This window comes from Oryctolagus cuniculus, chromosome 13, assembly GCF_964237555.1.
Source record: "Oryctolagus cuniculus chromosome 13, mOryCun1.1, whole genome shotgun sequence".
NCBI classification, from domain to species: Eukaryota; Metazoa; Chordata; class Mammalia; order Lagomorpha; family Leporidae; genus Oryctolagus; species Oryctolagus cuniculus.
The window spans coordinates 107,494,258-107,515,866 of NC_091444.1; the positions used below are offsets into that span (position 1 = coordinate 107,494,258).

General features: G+C 52.4%; 1 protein-coding gene across 6 annotated transcripts in view; it reads left to right on the top strand.

Annotated features, from left to right (window-relative positions):
• CUL2 (cullin 2) overlaps positions 1-19,896 on the top strand; it is an 85,337-nt gene extending 65,441 nt beyond the window's left edge. For all 6 annotated transcript variants that reach the window (XM_051833452.2, XM_070056153.1, XM_051833453.2 and 3 more), the window contains 12 exons: positions 345-469; positions 2,267-2,374; positions 2,981-3,040; positions 3,479-3,607; positions 3,714-3,800; positions 4,862-5,014; positions 5,241-5,318; positions 10,338-10,404; positions 15,376-15,578; positions 17,023-17,124; positions 18,498-18,614; positions 19,360-19,896. In XM_051833452.2, coding sequence (XP_051689412.1) covers positions 345-469; positions 2,267-2,374; positions 2,981-3,040; positions 3,479-3,607; positions 3,714-3,800; positions 4,862-5,014; positions 5,241-5,318; positions 10,338-10,404; positions 15,376-15,578; positions 17,023-17,124; positions 18,498-18,614; positions 19,360-19,491 — 1,361 coding nt within the window. In that variant the 3' untranslated portion in view covers positions 19,492-19,896. The remainder of the gene's footprint in view (positions 1-344; positions 470-2,266; positions 2,375-2,980; positions 3,041-3,478; positions 3,608-3,713; positions 3,801-4,861; positions 5,015-5,240; positions 5,319-10,337; positions 10,405-15,375; positions 15,579-17,022; positions 17,125-18,497; positions 18,615-19,359) is intronic.
• Positions 19,897-21,609: the final 1,713 nt, after the last annotated feature.

Below are 21,609 nucleotides of genomic sequence, written 5' to 3' on the forward strand. Positions count from 1 at the left end.
TTGGAACCCACCCACATTCCCATCCATTCTTAAGTGGTCATAATATATCCTGCAATGAGGTTGTCAGAGCTGAAAATCCTCTCAGTTAAAATGTGCTCTGTGCCTAACAGGTAAAGTACGCCCTGCTCTTCGGGCAGGGTGTGTGCATTTGCTTGTGTGTGCATAGCGCCCCTTTAGGAAGACATAGCGCTACATGCTGCTGTCCAGGGTTGGGGCTGGGAGAGGGGCTTTGTGTGTGTGTGGTGGGGGTGGGCCTGCACGCTCTCAGCCTTGTGTGTTGCCCCGTGTGTACCATGTATGACCTGACAAAGTGAAACTGTTTGGGAATTTCTTTCTCCCCTCAGACATGGCAAACATGTACGTCTTACTCCGGGCTGTGTCCACTGGTTTACCTCATATGATTCAGGAGCTGCAAAACCACATCCATGACGAGGGCCTTAGAGCAACCAGCAACCTCACTCAGGAAAACGTGAGTTGGGCGCAGGGGAGCAGAGAGCTCTCTCTCAGTCGCATCTGTCGCGGGTTTTCCTTTAGACTCTGCCGTTGTGGGAGATGAAAAGAAGTCTGCCCGGCCCACAGATGGAGCGTTCATGCAGATGTCTTAATCCTGCGATTTGCTGGGCTCGTTTGGAATCGCTGGATTCCTAGAAAGCTGCTGGACGCGCTGGCCGAGCTCGGGTGTGCTGAAGCAGCGCTCGGCGCTCGTTCCCTCCCCGCAGAGACGCCGTGTGCTCTTCTCAATGCCCGTGTGCCTGGACCTGACCCTGGTGGTGGAGATGGCGGGGCGTCGGTCGGGAGGCATGCACATGGCTTCCAGTTCCGTTCTCTGCATATTCTCTGCATTCAGTTGTCCAGGAGGCAGATTTAGATTAAACAGCCTTCCCCACATGTCTGCTTGCAATACCCACAGTGATACTCGGTCCTGATGCCGTCTTCCTCAGGGCTCCTTCCAGCCTGTGAGTCCTGACAGCAGATTGCCCTGTGCTGTCATGGTGTGTTCACGTTGGAACACCCTCCTTGTCAGTCCTGGTGATGGTCGAGGACCACAGTACACAGGACGTGAAACACTGCTCCCTCCCTGTTGAGGCAGGACGCCTTGTTCTTGTGTGCACCAGTGATGTCTCTGAGGTGGCGCGGCCTGCTCTCCACGTGTGTACCAGTGATGTCTCCGAGGTGGCGCGGCCTGCTCTCCACATGTGTACAGTGTGGTCTCTTAGGGGGAGCGGCCTCCTGCCTGCATGTGTACCAGTGTGGTCTCTAAGGCAGAGTGGCCTGCTCGCCACGTGTGTACCAGTGATGTCTCCGAGGTGGCGCGGCCTGCTCTCCACGTGTGTACAGTGTGGTCTCTTAGGGGGAGCGGCCTGCTGCCTACATGTGTACCAGTGTGGTCTCTAAGGCAGAGTGGCCTGCTCGCCACGTGTGTAACAGTGTGGTCTCAGAGCAGCCTGCTCTCCACGTGTGCACCAGTGTGGTCTCTGCCTGTGTCGTGCCAGTGTGGTCTCTACCCGTGTCATGCCAGTGTGGTCTCCCTCATGTGTGTGCCAGTGTGGTCTGGGCTGACACCATTGCCCAGTAGCACTGAGTTGACTGGTGCTGGTTGCATTCAAGGTCCAGGTGTCTGTGGCCACTGATAGCCTCCTGCCACAGGAATGCACACATTTCCATTACTGTAGAGCTGTTTGTTTATGCTGTTTGGGTTCACTGTTACTCTGTAGTATTTATAAGCTTATTAGCTTACAGACCAAGTGTAACTGCTCAAGGTGTTGGATGCTTTTGCGTCGAGAAGCAGAGTTTGGTGTCCAGGCTGGGAGATGGAACTCCAGGAGAGGGCGCTTGTGTTGGACCCCAGTGCGATCCGCTGGCTTACATCTCAGGCATCTGCACCCAGCAGGACTGCTCACGTTTGCACCATGGTGTCTCGCCTCTGCGCTGTGCGGCTGCACTGTCCACGCCCAGGGTTCTGGACTCTGTTGGCCGTGGGTGACATTGCAGGCAGCTCGTGTTTATTATACAGCCCGTATGATAGTGATAGGCCTGCCGGCTCAGAGGTGGTGTCCTGTTTCCCTGTCACAGCATATTCCTCAGGAGAGAGTGCTTCTGGTGGGGGCCTCTGGCAGAGTTCCCGCACTGCCTGGTGCGGAATAAGAGCTAATTTCAATGGCCAAGTTCTAGATTTCTCAGAGAGTGAGAAGTGTCTTTAATAAGCCTGATTTTATTCTTGAACTTCTTAAAATGTGTTTTTGTACTTTGTATTTCAAATGTTTAGATGCCAACACTGTTTGTGGAGTCAGTTTTGGAAGTACATGGTAAATTTGTGCAACTCATCAACACTGTTTTGAACGGTGACCAGCACTTTATGAGTGCGTTGGATAAGGTAATTTTTTAATGCACATAAACTGTATAATGGAACATACTCTGTGTCGTTCTTTAAGCAATTCCAGGGTTAGGCTTAGGAGATTTCTGATGTAGACATGGAGGTTAACCTTAAGTAACTAATTTAATATGAAAATCCAAATAGAACTACCATTAGCTTTTAAATTATTAATTGAATGTTTAAATGTGGAATTTCTTATGCTATATTAGAGGAATTGTTAGTGAACTAGTAGCTTCTGAAAATACGTAATTATAGTATTTTTTATTTTCCTTCAAATAAAACAGACTGTATTGAATAATGTTTGAAAGAAGTAAATATATTTTACAAACTTGAATTTTGATATCCTGTGGAGGAGATTGGCTTACAGAATTGTAAGTTTAGAAAAGTAGTGTTTATCTGTGTCCGCATCTCCCTACTGAGTTAGGAAGAATCCCTCGTAACGGGAAGCGGGCAGGTGCTTGTTCTGAAACTGGGAACACAGGGGGAGCGTGTCCCCTGGGTTAGCGCTAGCGGGTGCTGTGCGTGCTGGGCGCTGGTTCCCAGCTCGGCCCGAGCAGCTGGGTGTGGCCTGGGGCTGTGGCTGACACCTGCCCTGTTTCTGTCTAGGCCCTCACGTCGGTTGTCAACTACAGAGAACCCAAGTCTGTTTGCAGAGCTCCTGAGCTGGTGAGTGTGACTGCTTGAGGGTGAGCCAGTGAAAGTGCGAACGGAGGGGAATGCCAGTTCACTCTCAGAAACTCGCTGGAGAGCCGCCCGCCTCACCTGTAGGGCCTGCGGGGGCCGTGCGCCTGTTCTCAGGAAGTGGCCCAGAGAGAACGCACCTTCATTTTACAAGATTCGGGGTTTAAAGTGCGTCTGCTTAGAAATGATCCGCATCAGTTCTGGGGAGATTTTGTTATATGTCAGAATTTTGGTAATGTTTGAAAGAAACTCGCTTTTCAAGGTTTTTGCAAGTTGTGCTTTTTAAAACCTAAGCCTTTGGATGTGAGAGCCCCACCCAGCGCCCGCGGCTTGGGTGGTGCCGCCCTGCCCTCTGCCCCCGGGAGGTGTGCCGTGTGCGTGTGCGAGGGCCCGTCGTGAGAGGACTGTCTCTTTCTCTTTGAGCTTGCTAAGTACTGTGACAGTTTACTGAAGAAGTCAGCGAAAGGGATGACGGAGAGTGAAGTAGAAGACAGACTCACCAGCTTCATTACTGCTTTCAAATACATCGACGATAAGGATGTCTTCCAGAAGGTAAGCTGCGAGTGCAAGTTCCCGCGTGAAGGATTGACTTCGATGTATATGTGACCATGAAATCATTAGAAAGGAAGTAATCTGTTCACATATTTTCTGAATGTAGTTCTACGCAAGAATGCTGGCCAAACGTTTAATTCATGGGTTATCTATGTCTATGGATTCTGAAGAAGCCATGATCAATAAATTAAAGGTATGTAAGCTTTTGATCTAGAAATTACCCCACCCGCGCAGGAGGCTCTCCATTGCAGCACTGTGTATAACAACAGGGAAGAACTCACCAGTGCAGACTGGTTACATGTATGAGGACACATCCGTACAACGGGACATGTAAATACTATATTTTTAAGAGAGTGGAAGTTAAAATTTTTTTTTAATTTTTGTTTATTTGAGGGGCCAACACTGTGGCATTGTGGGTAAAGCCACCACCTGCAGTGCTGGCATCCCAAATGGGCGCCGGTTCGAGGCCTGGCGGCTCCACTTCTGATCCAGCTCTCTGCTGTGGCCTGGGAAAGCAGTACAAGATGGCCCAAGTCCTCGGGCCCCTGCACCCATGTGGGAGACCCAGAAGAAGCTCCTGGCTTCAGATTGGCCCAGCTCCAGCTGTTGCGACCATTTGGGGAGTGAACCAGCAGATAGAAGACCTCTCTGTCTCTCTCTGCCTCTGCAGAAATTTTTAAATAAAGCTTTAAATTTTTTTTTTTAATGTATTTGAGAAGCAGGGAGAGACATAGCATTCCCACCTGATGGTTCCTGCCCCAGATGCTTGCTACAGCCAGGGCTGCGGGGAGCTGATGTGAGTCCCGGTCGCCTGTGGGAGTAGCAGGGACCTAACTGCCTCCCAGGGTGCTCCCTGTCAGGAAGCTGGAATCTGGAGGGAGCGCTGCCACCCGCCCCCCTTCCTTTTGTAAATGATTCACTGTAATCCTTACATACGTAGTACCAGGAATAAATCCTAGAAGCTACCTTACATGCAGTGTTGAAATTAGGATATATAAATTTATTAAAAAGGTTTTGTTTTTAAAGGGTAATTTGTGCTTCATAAATATCTATTTGCAGTCACTTATTTACTCTCCCTTTGCGAAGAATGAAAGTTTGCCAGGTTTGAGTGGCTGCTTGGGTCGCGAGGGTGGAGGCCCTGAGTGTGGTGACCCTGGGACCTTTGAAACAGCAGTCGCAGCACATCCTAATGCATTAAAGGACGTGGCTCACTACTGTTTTTAATCACGTTTTAAAACCGTCTCTCTATTACAGCAAGCCTGTGGGTATGAGTTCACCAGCAAGCTCCATCGGATGTACACAGACATGAGTGTCAGTGCTGACCTCAACAATAAGTTCAACAATTTTATCAAAAACCAAGACACCGTGATAGATTTGGGGATTAGCTTTCAGATCTACGTCCTGCAGGTATGAGGGTGTGCTGGCTCGTCGGCCTCTTAACCGGCGGTGGCTTCCGCAGGTACACACCACACTGATCGGGAAGGAAGGGTGCCACGTGGGAATGCTGATGGGTTTTGTGACGTTTTTAGGAAGAGGAAATGATGTGTAAACCATTGCTCAATCATTCTACAAATATTTACCTTGCGTTCATGGCTGGTCCACTGAACTCTGCCATTCTGTGCTGCTCTCCTAGGCTGGCGCATGGCCGCTGACTCAGGCTCCGTCCTCCACGTTCGCGATTCCCCAGGAGCTGGAGAAGAGCGTCCAGATGGTGAGCTGGGGGTATGCTCCAGGCCGGGGGTGTCCACCACTGCCTGCACGCACGGCACCACGGCGGCCTCCCTGCTGGCAGCCCGTGTGCACCCAGCCACGTTCCCAGAGTGTCGTGACTCTGCCCTTTGAAGGATTAAATCATTGCAGTTCCCAGTCTGAAAACCAGAGTGCTGGGATGCCGTATAATTCTCCATCAAAGCGTGTCTTACTGTTAGCAAATTGTTTACTCTTGAGCCTTTTTGAGTCACAAAAATCGTGGTATTAGAAGAAACCTTAGAGCCCAGTACTTTAAAAAAAATCGTATTCCAGTTATTCTTTGAAGTTTGAGCCATCTTGATCCGTATTGAACCCCTGTAAAATTTTTATTTTTTTTAAGATTAATTTATTTGAAAGGTAGAGTTACAGGGAGGAGTGGGGGAACACACTGTCCATCCACTGGTTCACTCCCCAAGGGGACACAATGGCTGGGTCTGGGCCAGCCCAAAACCAGGAGCTTTTTCTGGGGCTCCCACATGGATGCAGGGGCCCAAGCACTGGGGCCATCTTCCACTGCTTTCCCAGGTGCATTAGCAGGGAGTTGAATTGGAATTGGAGTAGCCGGGGCACAAACTGGCACCCATAAGGGATGCTGGCACGGCAGGCAGCAGCTGTACCCACTATACCATAGCACCAGCCCCGTATTTTTATTTCTATGCTTTAATTTAGGTCAGTGTATGTGAAACAGCATAGAAAAAGATGTGATGAAGCCGAGAAGCTCAGACATGAACTACTTTAATGTGTAACTGGATAGAAACGCTAGAAGGGTTTGCCAAAATCCTTGTAGAGACTGGAGATGTGTCTTTTAAAAACTCCTGAGACAGAATTCATGTAGGATGTAATTCACCTGTTCAAAGTATATGATTTCATTGGGTGTTAGTGTGGGTTGAGTATCCTTTTTGAAATACTTGGGACCAGACATGTTCCAGACTTACCTTGCCTTTTTTTTTTTTTTTTTTTTTTTTTTTTGAGATTGTGGAATATTTGCACATGTGTAATGAGACATTCTGTGAATGGGCCCCAAGTCTAAATCAGAGGTTCACTGTTTCATGTACACATAGCCTGGAGATAATTCCGTATGGCACTTATAGCGTATCTGCTTGTTAGCCTAAGTTCAGATGTGGGATTTTCCCTTGTGGAATTACATGCGTGCCAGAACAGTTTGGGATTTTGCAGCATTCTAGATTTCAGGTTTTGGGTTAGGAACACTTAGCCGGTACTGCGTTCACAGAATTGGAAGGCTGCCATGTGGTTAATTTTAGGTCTTCACTGCCCCAGAATTGCCCTGGGAGAAACCTCTACCCCTCAGCAAGCCCCCCGTCTCCCCCACTGCTTGCCCTTCTTGGCATGCCCGCTGGGACGCGGGACGTAAGCGGAGTCGCCCACTCTGAGGTGTTGTCAGTGGCCGATCCTTAGTGTGGATGTGCCCGCTCTGTCCGCTCAGCATGGGCTGGGCATCTGTGCCAGGTACACTTTGGGGTATTTGGCTAATGCTGCTGTCAGTGTTCACGTATCTCCATTTCTCACGAAACGGACCCTGTTGGTCCTCCACACACCCAGTGAGGCTGCTGCTTCATGACGGGATGGGAGCTTGAACGGCAGTTCTTCCTGAGAAAGCCTCATTGTCCTTAGTACTCAGTAGTCCCTCGTTTGGGAAGGGACTTGGCTTGTACACCAGAGCTACACGGGTACCCAGGGCATGTAAAATAAAATCGTGACTTGTTTCACCACTCCTGTGCAGTTTCCTGGAGATGTTGGCGGTGGCTAGTTTATACCATTTTTTTTTTAAGGTTTATTTTATTTATTTGAAAGGCAAAGTTACAGAGAGAAGTAAAGAGAAAGATCTTCCAATGGCCAGAACTGTGTCAGAATATGGCTCCCAATGTGAGCAAGGGGCTGGAGGTGGGATCGCCAGGGAAAGCGTTTGATACTGGTTGTTAGATATCTGCTGTTTGTCACCAGCAGGAGAAAGGAAGTGGACCTCTGTGTGGGCAGTCTTGACACTTGTCCAGCTAGGGGAGGCAGTGGGCATCAGAGATGAGGTCTCCACCTTGGCGTCCCTCCCTCCCTCCTTCCTTGAACCAGAGCTCTCCAGGGACAGCTCTCAGCCCCTGGAACTTGGTTTGTTAGTGCATGACCCGCATCCCAGTGGAGCTTCCTCCTTGTCAAGTGGAGGTGGGTTTCTCACTATAGACCAGGAATACAGTTCTTCCATCTGCGTTTTCTCTAACTACCAGTAGAGGGAGTTTGTCCTTAAGTTTTTCCCTAGTAAATCCAGGTTTTCAATTACACAGAATTGAAATGTTTGTGTACTTAATAGTAATCTTTCTAACATGTAAATTGATTCACCTTGTCTTCGTGATCTTAAATAGAGCTGTTTATCAAAGATCACTTCCATTTTACACAGAAATATCTTAAAACTAAGGAAAAAAGCTGTAATTAAAAGTAATTTATTTCACACTTAAACACAATGAGTCATAATTGTTATTTTTTTGTACTTAATGCACAAACATGAATAATGTTAAGGAAATATCTGAAGTAGTTATTAATGCAGCTCTGTTAGAGGTGAATAAAACTCATTGAACATGAAATGTCAGTTTTTAAGGTGCTTTCAGACCTAATTAATGCCCTCAAGTGATATTTGAAAAATGCTAGGCCGGCGCCGCGGCTCACTAGGCTAATCCTCCGCCTAGCGGCGCCGGCACACCGGGTTCTAGTCCCGGTCGGGGCGCCGGATTCTGTCCCGGTTGCCCCTCTTCCAGGCCAGCTCTCTGCTGTGGCCAGGGAGTGCAGTGGAGGATGGCCCAGGTGCTTGGGCCCTGCACCCCATGGGAGACCAGGAAAAGCACCTGGCTCCTGGCTCCTGCCATCGGATCAGCGCGGTGCGCCGGCCGCAGCGCGCCGGCCACGGCGGCCATTGGAGGGTGAACCAACGGCAATGGAGGACCTTTCTCTCTGTCTCTCTCTCTCTCTCTCTCACTGTCCACTCTGCCTGTCAAAAATAAAAAAAAAAAATAAAAAAAAAAATAAAAATGCTGTCTTCTAGCTTGTTTACTTTATTATTGTTATTTTAAATATTTATTTGAAAGGTAGAATTAGAGGGAAACAGAGAGTGAGAGTGAACTTCCATCTGCTGGTTTACTTCCCAAACTGCTGCATTCGCTGGGGCTGGGCCAGGCCAAAGCCAGGAGCCAGGAACCTCATCCAGATCTCCCATATGAGTGGCAGGGGCTCAAGGATTCGGGCCATGTTTTGCTGCCTTCCCAAATGCATTAGCAGGGAAGGGAGCCGGATTAGAAGTGAGCAGCTGGGACTTGGACAGTTGCTCATCTGGGATGCTGGCATTGTGGGCAGTGACTTAACGTACTGTGCCACAACTCCAGCCCCAAGCCTGTTTGCTTTAACAAAGAAAGCTCACTCGACGTCCATTCCTTTCCACTGTCAAAGTTAGAGAGATGCTCACCTACTCGTCCGCTCCTCAGATGCCCGCAGTGGCTGGGACTGGACCAGGGTCAAGCCGGGCGCTGAGGACTCAGGATGGGTTCCCCTGGTGGTTGGAAGGACCCAGTTTCTTGAGCCATCACCTGCTGCTTCCCAGGGTCTGCGTGCCAGAGCTTAAACACAGGCCTCCAGCATGGGGACGGGCAGTCCTAACTGCTCGGCTAAACCTCTGCCACACAGGCATTTCTTACAGCACTTGACAAAAATTACTGAATAGCTCAAGCAGAGTTTTAAGGAATTTTGTCTTCGTAGTGCCAGATGGCTTTATAAGAATCCCTCTTGGAGCTGCGTCTGTTTGTTCTGACCAGCTACGCACAGGAGACTCACTGCAGCCGTGTGTTAACTCAGGAGGAAGGGACAGCTTGTTTTGGCACACTGCTGTCGTGTGCATCATGAAATGTTACTAGAAGAGTAAAGCGTAGTTTCAGAGCTTAGAGTACGTGTCTCCAAGCTGTGTTTGCACCTGAATTATTTATAAAGAGCATTTCTGAGTTTGAATTTCTTATTTTAAAAAGCATTTTCTTTTTTTTTTTTTTTTCTATGAATTTGTGTAGATGTTTTACAGATGAGTCATGAGTTGGAGTGGTTTGGACTTTAGTGCCACCCAAGAGCTCACTCATGCAGAGTCCCCGTGTGGTGTATTCTGATTCGCTGTTTGGAGGTGCAGCTCATTTCCTGTTCCTGCTGGTGGATGGCTGACAGGGGGCAGATACAGCAAATCCCAGCTCCTGGGGCTGGGCAAATGGAACAGACTGCGGAGAGATGCGTTTCTCTGGTGGCCAGAGCTGTCTAGAGTGGGCACTAGTACCACTGATGGATGGGTGCTGCCAATGGCTTTATTTAAATTTCCTTTTGGAAGTACAAAAGGAGTGTGATACGCCAATGAAAGCTCTGGGCATGTTACACGTGGCACGCCGTGTTAACAGTGAGTCCACAGTTTTGAGCTGAAGTGATATGACTTTTTCAGTTTATAAAGAACTTGAATATTACTCTTTTTTCACATGTAATCTCATTTTCCCACTGTATATTGCATACTAGTTCTTTAAAAAACCTGAACTGTGTAACTTTGGACTCATGTGCCATAATTACACACTCGGTTCTGACATTTCACGCCCACGTTAATAGGACGTTGAATATAATTGTCCATAGTCGGGTCAGGGGGAGGGTATGCAAAGTGCCCTGCAGCTCTGTCCAGTGTGTGGCTGGGTGTGCGACCACGTGTGTTGGTCAGCCTGCCCCGTGAGCAGGTGGGCAGCGAAGGTAAGTTGTGTGTTCCCTGCGGGGCTGCAGGTCAGTGAGAACTCACCAACTCCGAGTGAATTTCATTCAAAATGCTCATCACCGTCTTTCTGAATCTGTACAAAAAGTCAGATGTGGAGGCCATGTGGCTTAGTGGTTGTCAGCTCTGGGGGTGGGGGGACAATGACCAGGTGTGGAAGCTGAAAGTAATTTGATGGTTTTTGTTTTTGTTTTCTTACAGTTTGAATTATTCTATAGCCAACATTTCAGTGGAAGGAAACTCACATGGTTACATTATCTCTGCACAGGTAAGATGCATTCCATTGTACCTGGCTGGGGGACATCTCCCTGGTAAGACTGTTGATTTGGAAAGAGGGTTTCTGTAGCCTGGTCTGCGTGCACTGTCAGCTGCTCCTAAGGAAGTCCAGCTGCAGCACTTTGGAACAGCAGTTTCTTTTTTTTTTTTTTTTTTTTTTTTTTTTGACAGGCAGAGTGGACAGTGAGAGAGAGAGACAGAGAGAAAGGTCTTCCTTTTTGCCGTTGGTTCACCCTCCAATGGCTGCCACGGCTGGCACGCTGCGGCCGGCGCACCGCGCTGATCCGGTGGCAGGAGCCAGGAGCCAGGTGCTTCTCCTGGTCTCCCATGGGGTGCAGGGCCCAAGCACTTGGGCCATCCTCCACTGCACTCCCGGGCCACAGCAGAGAGCTGGCCTGGAAGAGGGGCAACCGGGACAGAATCCGGTGCCCCGACCGGGACTAGAACCCGGTGTGCCGGCGCCGCTAGGCGGAGGATTAGCCTAGTGAGCCGCGGCGCTGGCCTGAATTTTGTAATGACTTGTAACATTTCTATGCCAGTTACTTTTTACAGATATTAGAACACACATTGAGAGATGTGGCCCTGGTGGGCCGGCTCCTCCTAAAAGCTCACTCCCTTCAGTAAGCCATGTGGTTAACTGTTACAGCACAACAAGGAGCCCTGGACACTGGGTGTCTGTGACACCGTAATGAAGCCGTATGTGATCATTGGCGGTTTAGGGCACTTTGGTCAGAATCTGGTCTTTCCCGTGCCTTTCGAAGCTGTAGGACTGGCAGCTGGGAGTCTGGAGACTGGTTGCCCTGAGTGGCCTGTGGTGTTAGCCGGAGTTCACACGGACATTTCTTGCCTTTGCCAGACTACCAAGGTGTTTCAAAAGTTCGCGAAAAATGGAATTGAAAAAGTTTATTTGGGTACAAAAAAATGTTGAAATCCATGCAGTGTGTTTTCAGACTATACATTTAGCATAAACTTTTCAAAGACTCATTTTATACATGAATCTTTCTGTGCCAAAATAAGTATCTTTTAACTCCATTTTCCCACAAACACTTTGAAGCAAACTTGTATGCCTTTGAAAAGCACTTTGAGGGGTGGCCATTTGGGGCCATGGTTCGGTTCAGATCTGCGTGGGATGCTCACGTCCCCTGTCAGAGTGCCTGGGTGCAGGTCCTGGCTCTGTGTCTGACTGCAGCTGCCTGATGGGGAGGCAGCGGGTGGTGGCACTCACGTGGGAGACCTGCACTGTGTTCCTGGTTTGTGGCTTCAGCCTGGCTCAGCCCTGGGTGTTGTAGGCGTTTGGAAAGTGAACCAGCGAATGAGAGATTGATCTCATGCCCTTTCTCTCTCTCTCTTCTGTCTTTTGAATAAAATTTTTTTAAAAAATTGCAAAAAAAAAGCCGGCGCCACGGCTCACTAGGCTAATCCTCCACCTTGCGGCGCCGGCACACCGGGTTCTAGTCCCGGTTGGGGCCCCGGATTCTGTCCCGTTTGCCCCTCTTCCAGGCCAGCTCTCTGCTGTGGCCCGGGAGTGCAGTGGAGGATGGCCCAGGTGCTTGGGCCCTGCACCCCATGGGAGACCAGGAGAAGCACCTGGCTCCTGGCTCCTGCCATCAGATCAGCGCAGTGCACCGGCCGCAGTGCGCCAGCCGCAGCGGCCATTGGAGGGTGAACCAACAGCAAAGGAAGACCTTTCTCTCTGTCTCTCTCTCTCACTGTCCACTCTGCCTGTCAAAAAATAAAAATAAATAAATAAATAATAGCAAAAAAAATTAAAAGTACATTAAACCAGCTTTCCCTTTGCACAAGGGGGAATTGGTACATAAGTTAACATCTCTTAGAAATGTGCCATCTGCTCTGGTTTGTTAGGGAATTCCATCACTCCTTAAGAGCAGGTTCAGCTGGGGGCTGTGGTCCGGCTGATCTGTCCTGGGCCGTAGTGGCTCGTGCGTCAGCAGCCCTGCTGCGTGACTTGTGCACTCTTCCTGAACACGTGGGGCGTTCTGATGTTTTTCAATGCTTTGTGAAAGAACTGATATTCTTAATCAGTTAATTTGTTGGCCGGCGCCTTGGCTCACTAGGCTAATCCTCTGCCTGCGGCACCGGCACACCGGGGTCTAGTCCCAGTCCGGGCGCCGGATTCTGTCCCGGTTGCCCCTCTTCCAGGCCAGCTCTCTGCTGTGGCCAGGGAGTGCAGTGGAGGATGGCCCAAGTGCTTGGGCCCTGCACCCCATGGGAGACCAGGTGAAGCACCTGTCTGCTGCCATCGGATCAGCGCAGTGCGCCGGTCATAGCAGCCACTTGAGGAGTGAACCAACGGAAGGAAGACCTTTCTCTCTTTCTCTCTCTCTCTGTGTCTAACTCTGCCTGTCAAAAAAAAAGTTAATTTGTTATTTTATATGTGTGAATTTTTCTCATTTAAAAGATATAATTGATTTTGTGAAAAAATGTTGTGGAGCCAGTGCTTTAGGTTTTCTGAAAAAGCTAAAAAATGCAGTTGAAACGGAAGTGTCTCCTTGGTAAAGGGCTGACCTGTATGAAGGAGAGTTGGTTCCCTTCCCTTCCCAGTGTGACTCTGGTATAATTGACGGAATTCCACGTGTTGTCAGCATGTGATGTGACCTTGGCGTTGGCGGAGCGCACCTGCGACCCATTCTTAGCCGTGCAGCCATCTCCATCCAGCACTTAACTCACCTGACGGAAACCTACCTCCCTCTGGCCTGCAGTTTAGCTTCGTTCATTCTTGCGCCTCCAGGAGGTTCCCGAGCACGTTTAGCGCTAGCCTGGAGCAGCCACCGTGGCCGCAGGCGCCAGGACCTCTAATGTCGGCCATGACGGAGAAGCCTGGAGAGTGCCGCTGGGCACATGGCGGGGGCTCGGGTGGGATTGTGGGAGACGTTTGCAGACGCTGGAATGGAAGTCACTGCGCTGTCCAGGTCTAAGTGGCTTGTGTGTGGCAGAGCCGACGGGGACATGGTGCCCGGCTGCTTTGCTGAGGTTCTTGCTTCTGTGTGGGTCAGAATGCAGGCCGAGACGGAGGGAGGGCGCTCATCCACACAGGAGTGCAGGCAGCCCCAGGAGGAGAGGCCGAGAGAGAGCCCCTGGTCCGCGGCCCCCCCCTCTGGGTGGGAGTGATGCTGTGACTAGAGATTGGGCAGGCCTGACCCCCGTGGTGTCCCCGTGGCGTCCTCGGGGAAGGTTTTCTCGGCTTCTCTGGCACTCAGCGCACACCTGCTTGTCACGGTGTCTTCTGCAGGCTGGAGGAGACTCAGGTTGTCGTGGGGCAGCTGGGGTGCTGGACTGGCACGTGGAGGGGTGCAGTTGGGGAGCAGGGCTAGAGACAGGAGCTGCGGGAAATCAGCCCTGTGCCTGGCCCGCAGAGCTGCTGGGAGATGAGTGAGAGGTGTGACCTGTGGGAGACAGCAGCTGCCCGGGTCAGCCCAGCACAGCCCGGGACCACGTGGAGCCCTGGGCGTCGTGTGTGCAGTGTCACCACGGCCCAGGCGACCTCACCCCGTGGTGCCGCACCAGCCTGGCATTGGCTGACTTCCTCTCAGTGTTGCTTCCCAAGAGTTGGGCAGTGGAGAGCCGCAGGCGGCCTGATGTCGCCCCGTGTCCACTCCGTGTTCCGCTGCCCTGACTCCCTGGCTTGGGGAGATGGCTGGGTGTCCCTGCGGTGTGCAGCGCCCTGGGTCTATGCGCTGATTACCTGTGAGGACTTTTGTTTCCTGGTTGTACACTGAGAACACACCATCCCCAGCCCCCACAGGTGGAGAGGAACGGGACCCTGTGTGTTGGCTGAGGCCTCGTGGTGGCTCAGGAACGGGACCCCTGTGTGTTAGCTGAGGCCTCATGGTGGCTCGGGAACGGGACCCTGTGTGTTAGCAGGAGGCCTCATGGTGGCTCGGGAACGGGATCCTGTGTGTTAGCTGAGGCCTCGTGGTGGCTCAGGAACGGGACCCCTGTGTGTTAGCTGAGGTCTCGTGGTGGCTCAGGAACGGGACCCTGTGTGTTAGCTGAGGCCTCGTGGTGGCTCGGGAACGGGACCCTGTGTGTTAGCTGAGGTCTCGTGGTGGCTCAGGAACGGGACCCTGTGTGTTAGCTGAGGTCTCGTGGTGGCTCAGGAACGGGACCCTGTGTGTTAGCTGAGGCCTCGTGGTGTCAGGAACGGGACCCTGTGTGTTAGCTGAGGCCTCGTGGTGGCTCAGGAACGGGACCCCTGTGTGTTAGCTGAGGCCTCGTGGTGGCTCAGACCCCTGTGTGTTAGCAGGAGGCCTCGTGGTGGCTCAGGAACGGGACCCTGTGTGTTAGCTGAGGCCTCGTGGTGGCTCAGGAACGGGACCCCTGTGTGTTAGCTGAGGCCTCGTGGTGGCTCAGGAATGGGACCCTGTGTGTTAGCAGGAGGCCTCGTGGTGGCTCAGACCCCTGTGTGTTAGCTGAGGCCTCGTGGTGGCTCAGGAACGGGACCCTGTGTGTTAGCTGAGGCCTCGTGGTGTCAGGAACGGGACCCTGTGTGTTAGCTGAGGCCTCGTGGTGTCAGGAACGGGACCCTGTGTGTTAGCTGAGGCCTCGTGGTGGCTCGGGAACGGGACCCTGTGTGTTAGCTGAGGCCTCGTGGTGGCTCGGGAACGGGACCCTGTGTGTTAGCTGAGGCCTCGTGGTGGCTCGGGAACGGGACCCTGTGTGTTAGCTGAGGCCTCGTGGTGGCTCGGGAACGGGACCCTGTGTGTTAGCTGAGGCCTCGTGGTGGCTCGGGAACGGGACCCTGTGTGTTAGCTGAGGCCTCGTGGTGGCTCAGGAACGGGACCCTGTGTGTTAGCTGAGGCCTCGTGGTGGCTCAGACCCCTGTGTGTTAGCTGAGGCCTCACTCAGGAAGTTCTTGGTTCGCACTTTGTGGAGAAAGTGCCTGAAATACAGTTAGCAGCTGCTGCGTTCCCTGCAGTCCCCTCACGCGTCCACTCTGCTGCAGGTGAAGTGAAGATGAACTATCTGGGCAAACCGTACGTCGCCATGGTGACGACCTACCAGATGGCTGTCCTCCTCGCGTTTAACAACAGTGAAGCCGTCAGCTATAAGGAGCTTCAGGACAGCACTCAGATGAACGAGAAGGAGCTGACAAAAACAATCAAGTCGCTGCTCGACGTGAAAATGATCAACCACGACTCAGAGAAGGTGTGTGGCGGACCCCTGCCCGTCTGTCTGCCCCGCCGCTCGTTGTCCTGGGACCCTGGCGCTGGGAGGCTGCCCCTGGGGGCCTGTGTGGGCCGTGGCGGGCCCTGGGGTCGACGCTGGGACCACGGGCTCCTCGCAGCCCAGAGGGGGCCCCAGAAGCTGGCACCTGCGTGACTTTCCGTCTGCCCCGTGCCGGGCTGGCGGACTGAAGCGTTGTCGTGAGGCCCTTTGCGGAGGGTTCGGGTGAACTGAGGTGGCTAAGCCTCTCTCTGGTTTTCCAGTGAGCTGGTTCATCTGATTCCATGTCTTGCTGCAGAGGGTGGCGGCCCCCTCGGCGCACTCAGGCAGCTTAGCCTCCTGGGCGCCTCCGAGTCAGGGCCGCGCCAACCACCTTCTTTTCAGCAAACTTCACAGCGCGTAGCCTTTATTTCAGAGTTCCCACCAGTGGGCAGTGACTGCTCCCTTGACGTGTTCAGAGGTGGGGCGAGTGGCGCGTGTCCGTCACAGCCGCGAGCGTGGAGCGTGTCGCTGGGTGGTGTGAGCGCAGGCCAGGGGCCGCAGTGGCTTACAGCACGGCAGAGGTGGACAGTCCACCCCGAAGTTCTCACGTCAGCTCATTTTCCTAACATCCTGAAGGTGGTGCTGTCTTTCCGCCCGTAGCTGGACTGACTGTAAATGGCATGTATTCTGAGATTCAAATCAGTCTTAGTGTGAGAAGTGACCCATTGTCCTGGCTCTAGAGCCTTAACAAAACTTTAAATTCTGAATTAAAGTTTTAATTAAGATTCATGGATTTTTAGGATTTTAAATTTTAAGCAATTATTTAAGTGCCTGGTGTTTATAAAGTAAATGTAGATCGATCGCTTGTGCTTTAAAGCTTCACTAGGAGTCTGTTAGTCCCCTTGGGTTATGGTCGAGAACTGGCCCCACCGCCAAGGGCTTCTGTCACCCCGGTCTCAGAAGCCGTGAACCCCACTGAGAGGGGGCTATAAAAGCCCTGGGGCCTTGGGGCGGGGCCTGGCTGTCAACCCCACAGCCTCCTCACCTCCAGTTCGGACCTCGTCGTCCAGTGTTGGAGAAACGCGCTCTCACAGCGGGTAGTGGTGAACTTACCAGCCTCGTGTGGGGTTTCCTAAAAATTAAAATGTCAGCCCCTGTCCATGTGAGCCAGAGGGCTTGCCTGTTGCTGTAGCAGAAGGGAGAACACTCATCTGTATCAGTTGGGCAAGAAGTAGTACATTCCAGCATCTGGACGGATTGAGGTCCTGGGAAGTGTGTACTTAGAAAAGAACTGTCTTTTGCTTGTTTGTTTAACAAAAGGCAGTCATTTATCTCTTAAATTCAGTGATCTTTAGGAGAGTTCTTCTCCCTGGGTCACTGTGGCATTTCATATTATTTGTGGCCCCGCGACTTTGTCTTTATAAATGCACGGTTTTACCTGCAGGAAGACATCGATGCAGAATCCTCATTTTCATTAAACATGAACTTCAGCAGTAAGAGAACAAAGTTTAAAATCACCACGTCGATGCAGAAGGACACTCCACAGGTAAGGCCTCTTGGCATCGCTGGGCACGGAGCTGGGCGACCCTGCTTGTGCTGAGGTCGTGCGGACCCTTGCTCGCCAGAGTTAGCCCGGTGTGGGCCTCTCCCGCTCCTGCTCTGCGTTCGCTCGCCTGACAGAGCCTGTGCCAGTAGTTTGGTGTTCGAAAGGCTGGAACAGGAAGCCAGGGGAAAGTGAGTCCCATGTGCCCTCAGCCCTCGTCAGGACGTGTGGTCTGGCCTGGCGCTCTCCAGACATTCCCCACCGAGTCTCTGTTTTCCCCTTGTGAAAGGGAAGTTTTACAACTCAAGTTCCTGTGAAGAGACGTTGTCATGTAGCAGGTACCATGACATGTAAGACTGTGTTTATTTGAAGGACAGAAATGATCCGATAGAGCTCCTGCAAGGGCTGGAGCCAGGAGCCACGAACTCCCTCCAGGTTTCCCAGGTGGGTGGCAGGGACCCGTCACCTGCTGCCTCCCAGGGTGCACGTTAGCAGGAAGCTGGAATCCGGGAGCTCGTGGGAGCTGGGAGCAGACGCACAGTATGGAGTGCGAGCAGGCTTCCTGGGATCCCAACCAGGGGCCAGATACCTCCCTGCTTCTCAAACTGGAGGTGCACGGGAACCCCCTGGGCATCTTGCTCGAGTGGTCACTGCCCTCTCGCATGTCCACAGAGGGGTCTGCACTCCTGGTGAGTCGGTGTCAGTGGTGGGCATCTGCTCTTGATTCTTGGAACTCAGCACTGGGATGGACAGTTGACCTTACTCACGTCTCCTTGTTGCCTTCCACGTGCAGTCACTGGGGGCAGAACCATGTGTGAGATGTCAGACCCTCACCAGAACCACCGCCCTCAGGTGCAGACAGACCCCCAAAATGGTCATTGTCCAGTGTTCCTTTGGGCTGATGAATAGAGATGCAGTACATGTATTTTATCTTTTAAAGGGGTTAGGAAATGCCAGTGCTACGCCTGCCTTCCACATGTTTCCGTGCAGACAGGCACTCTGGCCCATCCTGGCTTTTTCTGCTTGAGCCCAACAGAGCCTGCCCGGCTCTTCCTATCAGTCCCAGCAGGCACCTGGGGCCGAGGGCCGTGGGCTGGAAAACCGTTGCTGTCGCGTAGAGGTCTGCCTGACGGCTTGCTTTCAGTAACCCTTCAGCTTAAGCTGCATGAGCGCCTCTAACAGCCCTTCAGCTGGAGCCTCGCGAGTGGCGTCTGACCCGTCCCGGTGGTGTTTGGGCAGTGGTCTTGTGACTCTGGGCGCTGCATAACCGCGTAGTTTGATCAGAAATGTATTCCAAGTCACTGGCAAGGGAACAGAGTACAGCTTCCGTGCCTCGATGTCTCTTTTGCAAACTGTCGTTCTCCTCTGTGCACCAGGAAATGGAGCAGACAAGAAGTGCCGTCGATGAAGACCGGAAGATGTATCTGCAGGCTGCTATAGTTCGAATCATGAAAGCGCGGAAGGTGCTTCGGCACAACGCCCTCATCCAAGAGGTGAAGGGAGGAGTGCCCGGGCTGCCTGGGGAGCGGGAGTGGGAGCGGGAGCGCGTGTGCCTGCGTACCGAGGACGGTGCCCACTGCTTCTCAGTGGGAAGTTCAGATGTGGATGGGCTTACGTGTAGAGGTCGAAAGCCCAGTGAGTTACTGACTCCTGCTGTTGAAGGGATTTGACCACATCCAATATTCATTCATTCATTCTGCAAACCGCTGAGTGTCCACTGTGCCTGCTGGGGTCCTGGATAGGTGCCAGGGGTGCAAGACATGGCAGCCCTGTGCAGCCCTAGGCTAGCAGAGCACACAGCCCCGTGAAGACGTGGGCAGAGTCCTGCCTGGGGCACTTTGGGGGCCACCTGGAGCATTGGTTGAGAGCTGACTGAGAATCAAATGGGAGCTGGGGTGTGTGTGCGCGTTGTTTCTAGTCCAGTGCGCCTGGGTGTGGATAATAGGTCTCGTGGCGTCTGCGCTCTGCGCTTTTATTCCTGCACGACGCCAATGACAGGTGTGACGGCTCCCTCCCCATGTGCACTGCCTGGGCTGTTCCAACAGGGACCGCAGGCCACGGCACTCCCCGCTGGTCACCTCCTTCCTCTCCCACTGGTTCTTTACCACAGTTTGATGAGCAGAATTTCCTGCCCGCAGCGCTTGTCTTTCCCTGTCGGGCGAGGCCCCGAGGCGCTTTGCGGCGTCCCTGCTCCCCGCCGTCGGGCGGCAGTGGCGTGACGTCCTGTCTCTCCTGCAGGTGATCAGCCAGTCGAGAGCCAGGTTCAATCCCAGCATCAGCATGATCAAGAAGTGCATCGAGGTCCTCATAGACAAGCAGTACATCGAGCGCAGCCAGGCGTCCGCGGACGAGTACAGCTACGTCGCGTGAGGGCGGACGTCGCCGTTGGGTGTGTCCTGTGGGAAGGCGGGCCTGGCCCCATCACCCGGTCACGCGGCAGCCCCTGTTTCTCTGCTGTTTACAACATCACCAGTGCCACGTCATGAGCGTCCAAGAAAATGCCTAGAGAATATTTGAGGCTCATGTCATTAGGACATTTCTTAAAACTCTATCGAAAGAGGGAATGAAGCGTCGCTGACGTGTGGAAATCGGGTTGGGTGCCATGCTTCTTCTCCCCTTCATGTTTGCAGTTGATGTGTTTTTTTTTTAATGTATCTTAAAGGACATAAAATAAAAACTTAAATATTGTAATATGACAGATAACCTAATAATTGTATCTACATTAAAATGACAAACATGATATTGCTGCTTGTCAAATAAAAGAAAATAAAGAAATAGGATGCCTCTTTGTACGTGGAGGGAGTGCCCGGCCGGCCATGCGTGCTGGTGCCGAGGCAGTGGGGAGCAGCTCACTCCCTCCCCTCCCACGTGGAAGAGCGCGGCTCAGCGCACGGAGCGCGTCCCTTCCGTGGATGAGAAGGAGCCGGTGAGTCTGAATATTGAGGGAACGATTCGCCGGGAGCTCCCGGGGCCACGCGCGCCACACAGAGTGGCAGGAGAGGAGGCTGAGCGGACAGAGCTGGCCTGTGCTCCGTGCTGCGTCGTGCCAGCGTAGCCCCAGCCTGCGCTGTCGGAGGTCCCGTGACGCTCGCGTGTTCCTCCCCTCTCCTGCCCGCCTGACCCCTCATGCCACCCTTCCGTGACTCACGCTGGGTCTGCTCCGGGAAGGCACAGGTAACCAGGATACCTTTGTAAAGGTCTGGTGAGTGCGTTTCACAAGGTGCAACTTAACGTAGAGACAAAAAACATGTTATCATGTGTATCTACGCAGTATTAGAATATTCTGGTCTGGTATCACATCTATTTTGTGCCTACCCCTCACAGCACAGCTGGTATTTTTTCTTTTTTTTTTTCTTTTTTTTTTTTACAGGCAGAGTGGACAGTGAGAGAGAGAGACAGAGAGAAAAGTCTTCCTTTTTGCTGTTAGTTCACCCTCCAATGGCCGCCGCGGCTGGCGCGCTGCGGCCAGCGCACCGCGCTGATCCAAAGGCAGGAGCCAGGTGCTTCTCCTGGTCTCCCACGGGGTGCAGGGCCCAAGCACTTGGGCCACCCTCCACTGCACTCCCGGGCCACAGCAGAGAGCTGGCCTGGAAGAGGAGCAACCGGGACAGAATCCGGCGCCCCGACCGGGACTAGAACCTGGTGTGCTGGCGCCGCAAGGCGGAGAATTAGCCTAGTGAGCCGCGGCGCCGGCCAGCACAGCTGTTTTTAAACTAGAGTTTGTTTTTGTTTTTTTGTTGAAGATTTGCTTATTTGAAAGAGAGGGAGGGAGAGACAGAACTTCCATCGCTGGCTTACTCCCCAGTGGGCTGGGACAGCTGAGGCTGGGCCAGGCTGAAGCCAGCAGCTTGGAGCTCCATCCAGGTCTCCCACTGGGTGCTGGGGCCCCAGCACTCGCTGTCTCCCGCTCTTTCCCAGGTGCGTTAGCAGGGAGCTGGGACAGAAGCACTGCAGGCTTTGACATTGTGGCTTAGCAGGTAAAGCCACCACCTGCTTCACAGGCATCTCATGCAGGCTGCTCCACTTCCCGTCCAGCTCCCTGCTCGTGCACCTGGGAAAGCAACAGAAGACGGCCGGAATGCTTGGGCCCCTGCACCCATGTGGGGGACCCGGATGGAGCTCCTGTCTTCCATCTGCCTTCTGGGGAGTGAACCAGTGGGTGGAAGTTTTCTCTCTGCCTCTTCCTCTCTCTCTTTGTAACCTTGATTTTCAAATAAATAAATACATACATGCCCAAAAAATGTAAAAAAAAAAAAAAAAACCAGCAGCCAGGACTGGAACTGGCACTCATGGGAAGCCAGCGTCACAGGCTGCGTTTTAACCAGATGTGCCACATCGCCAAGCCCCGAAGATGGACTGTTTCAAGGCATGAGGCGCACAGATCACTTCACTTAGAGGATTCCAGTTTGTATCTGTGACAGGTAAGGCCTTCAAAATGCTATTGCTGCTAGCAAACAGTAACTACTGAGTGTCATCTAATAACGGGGT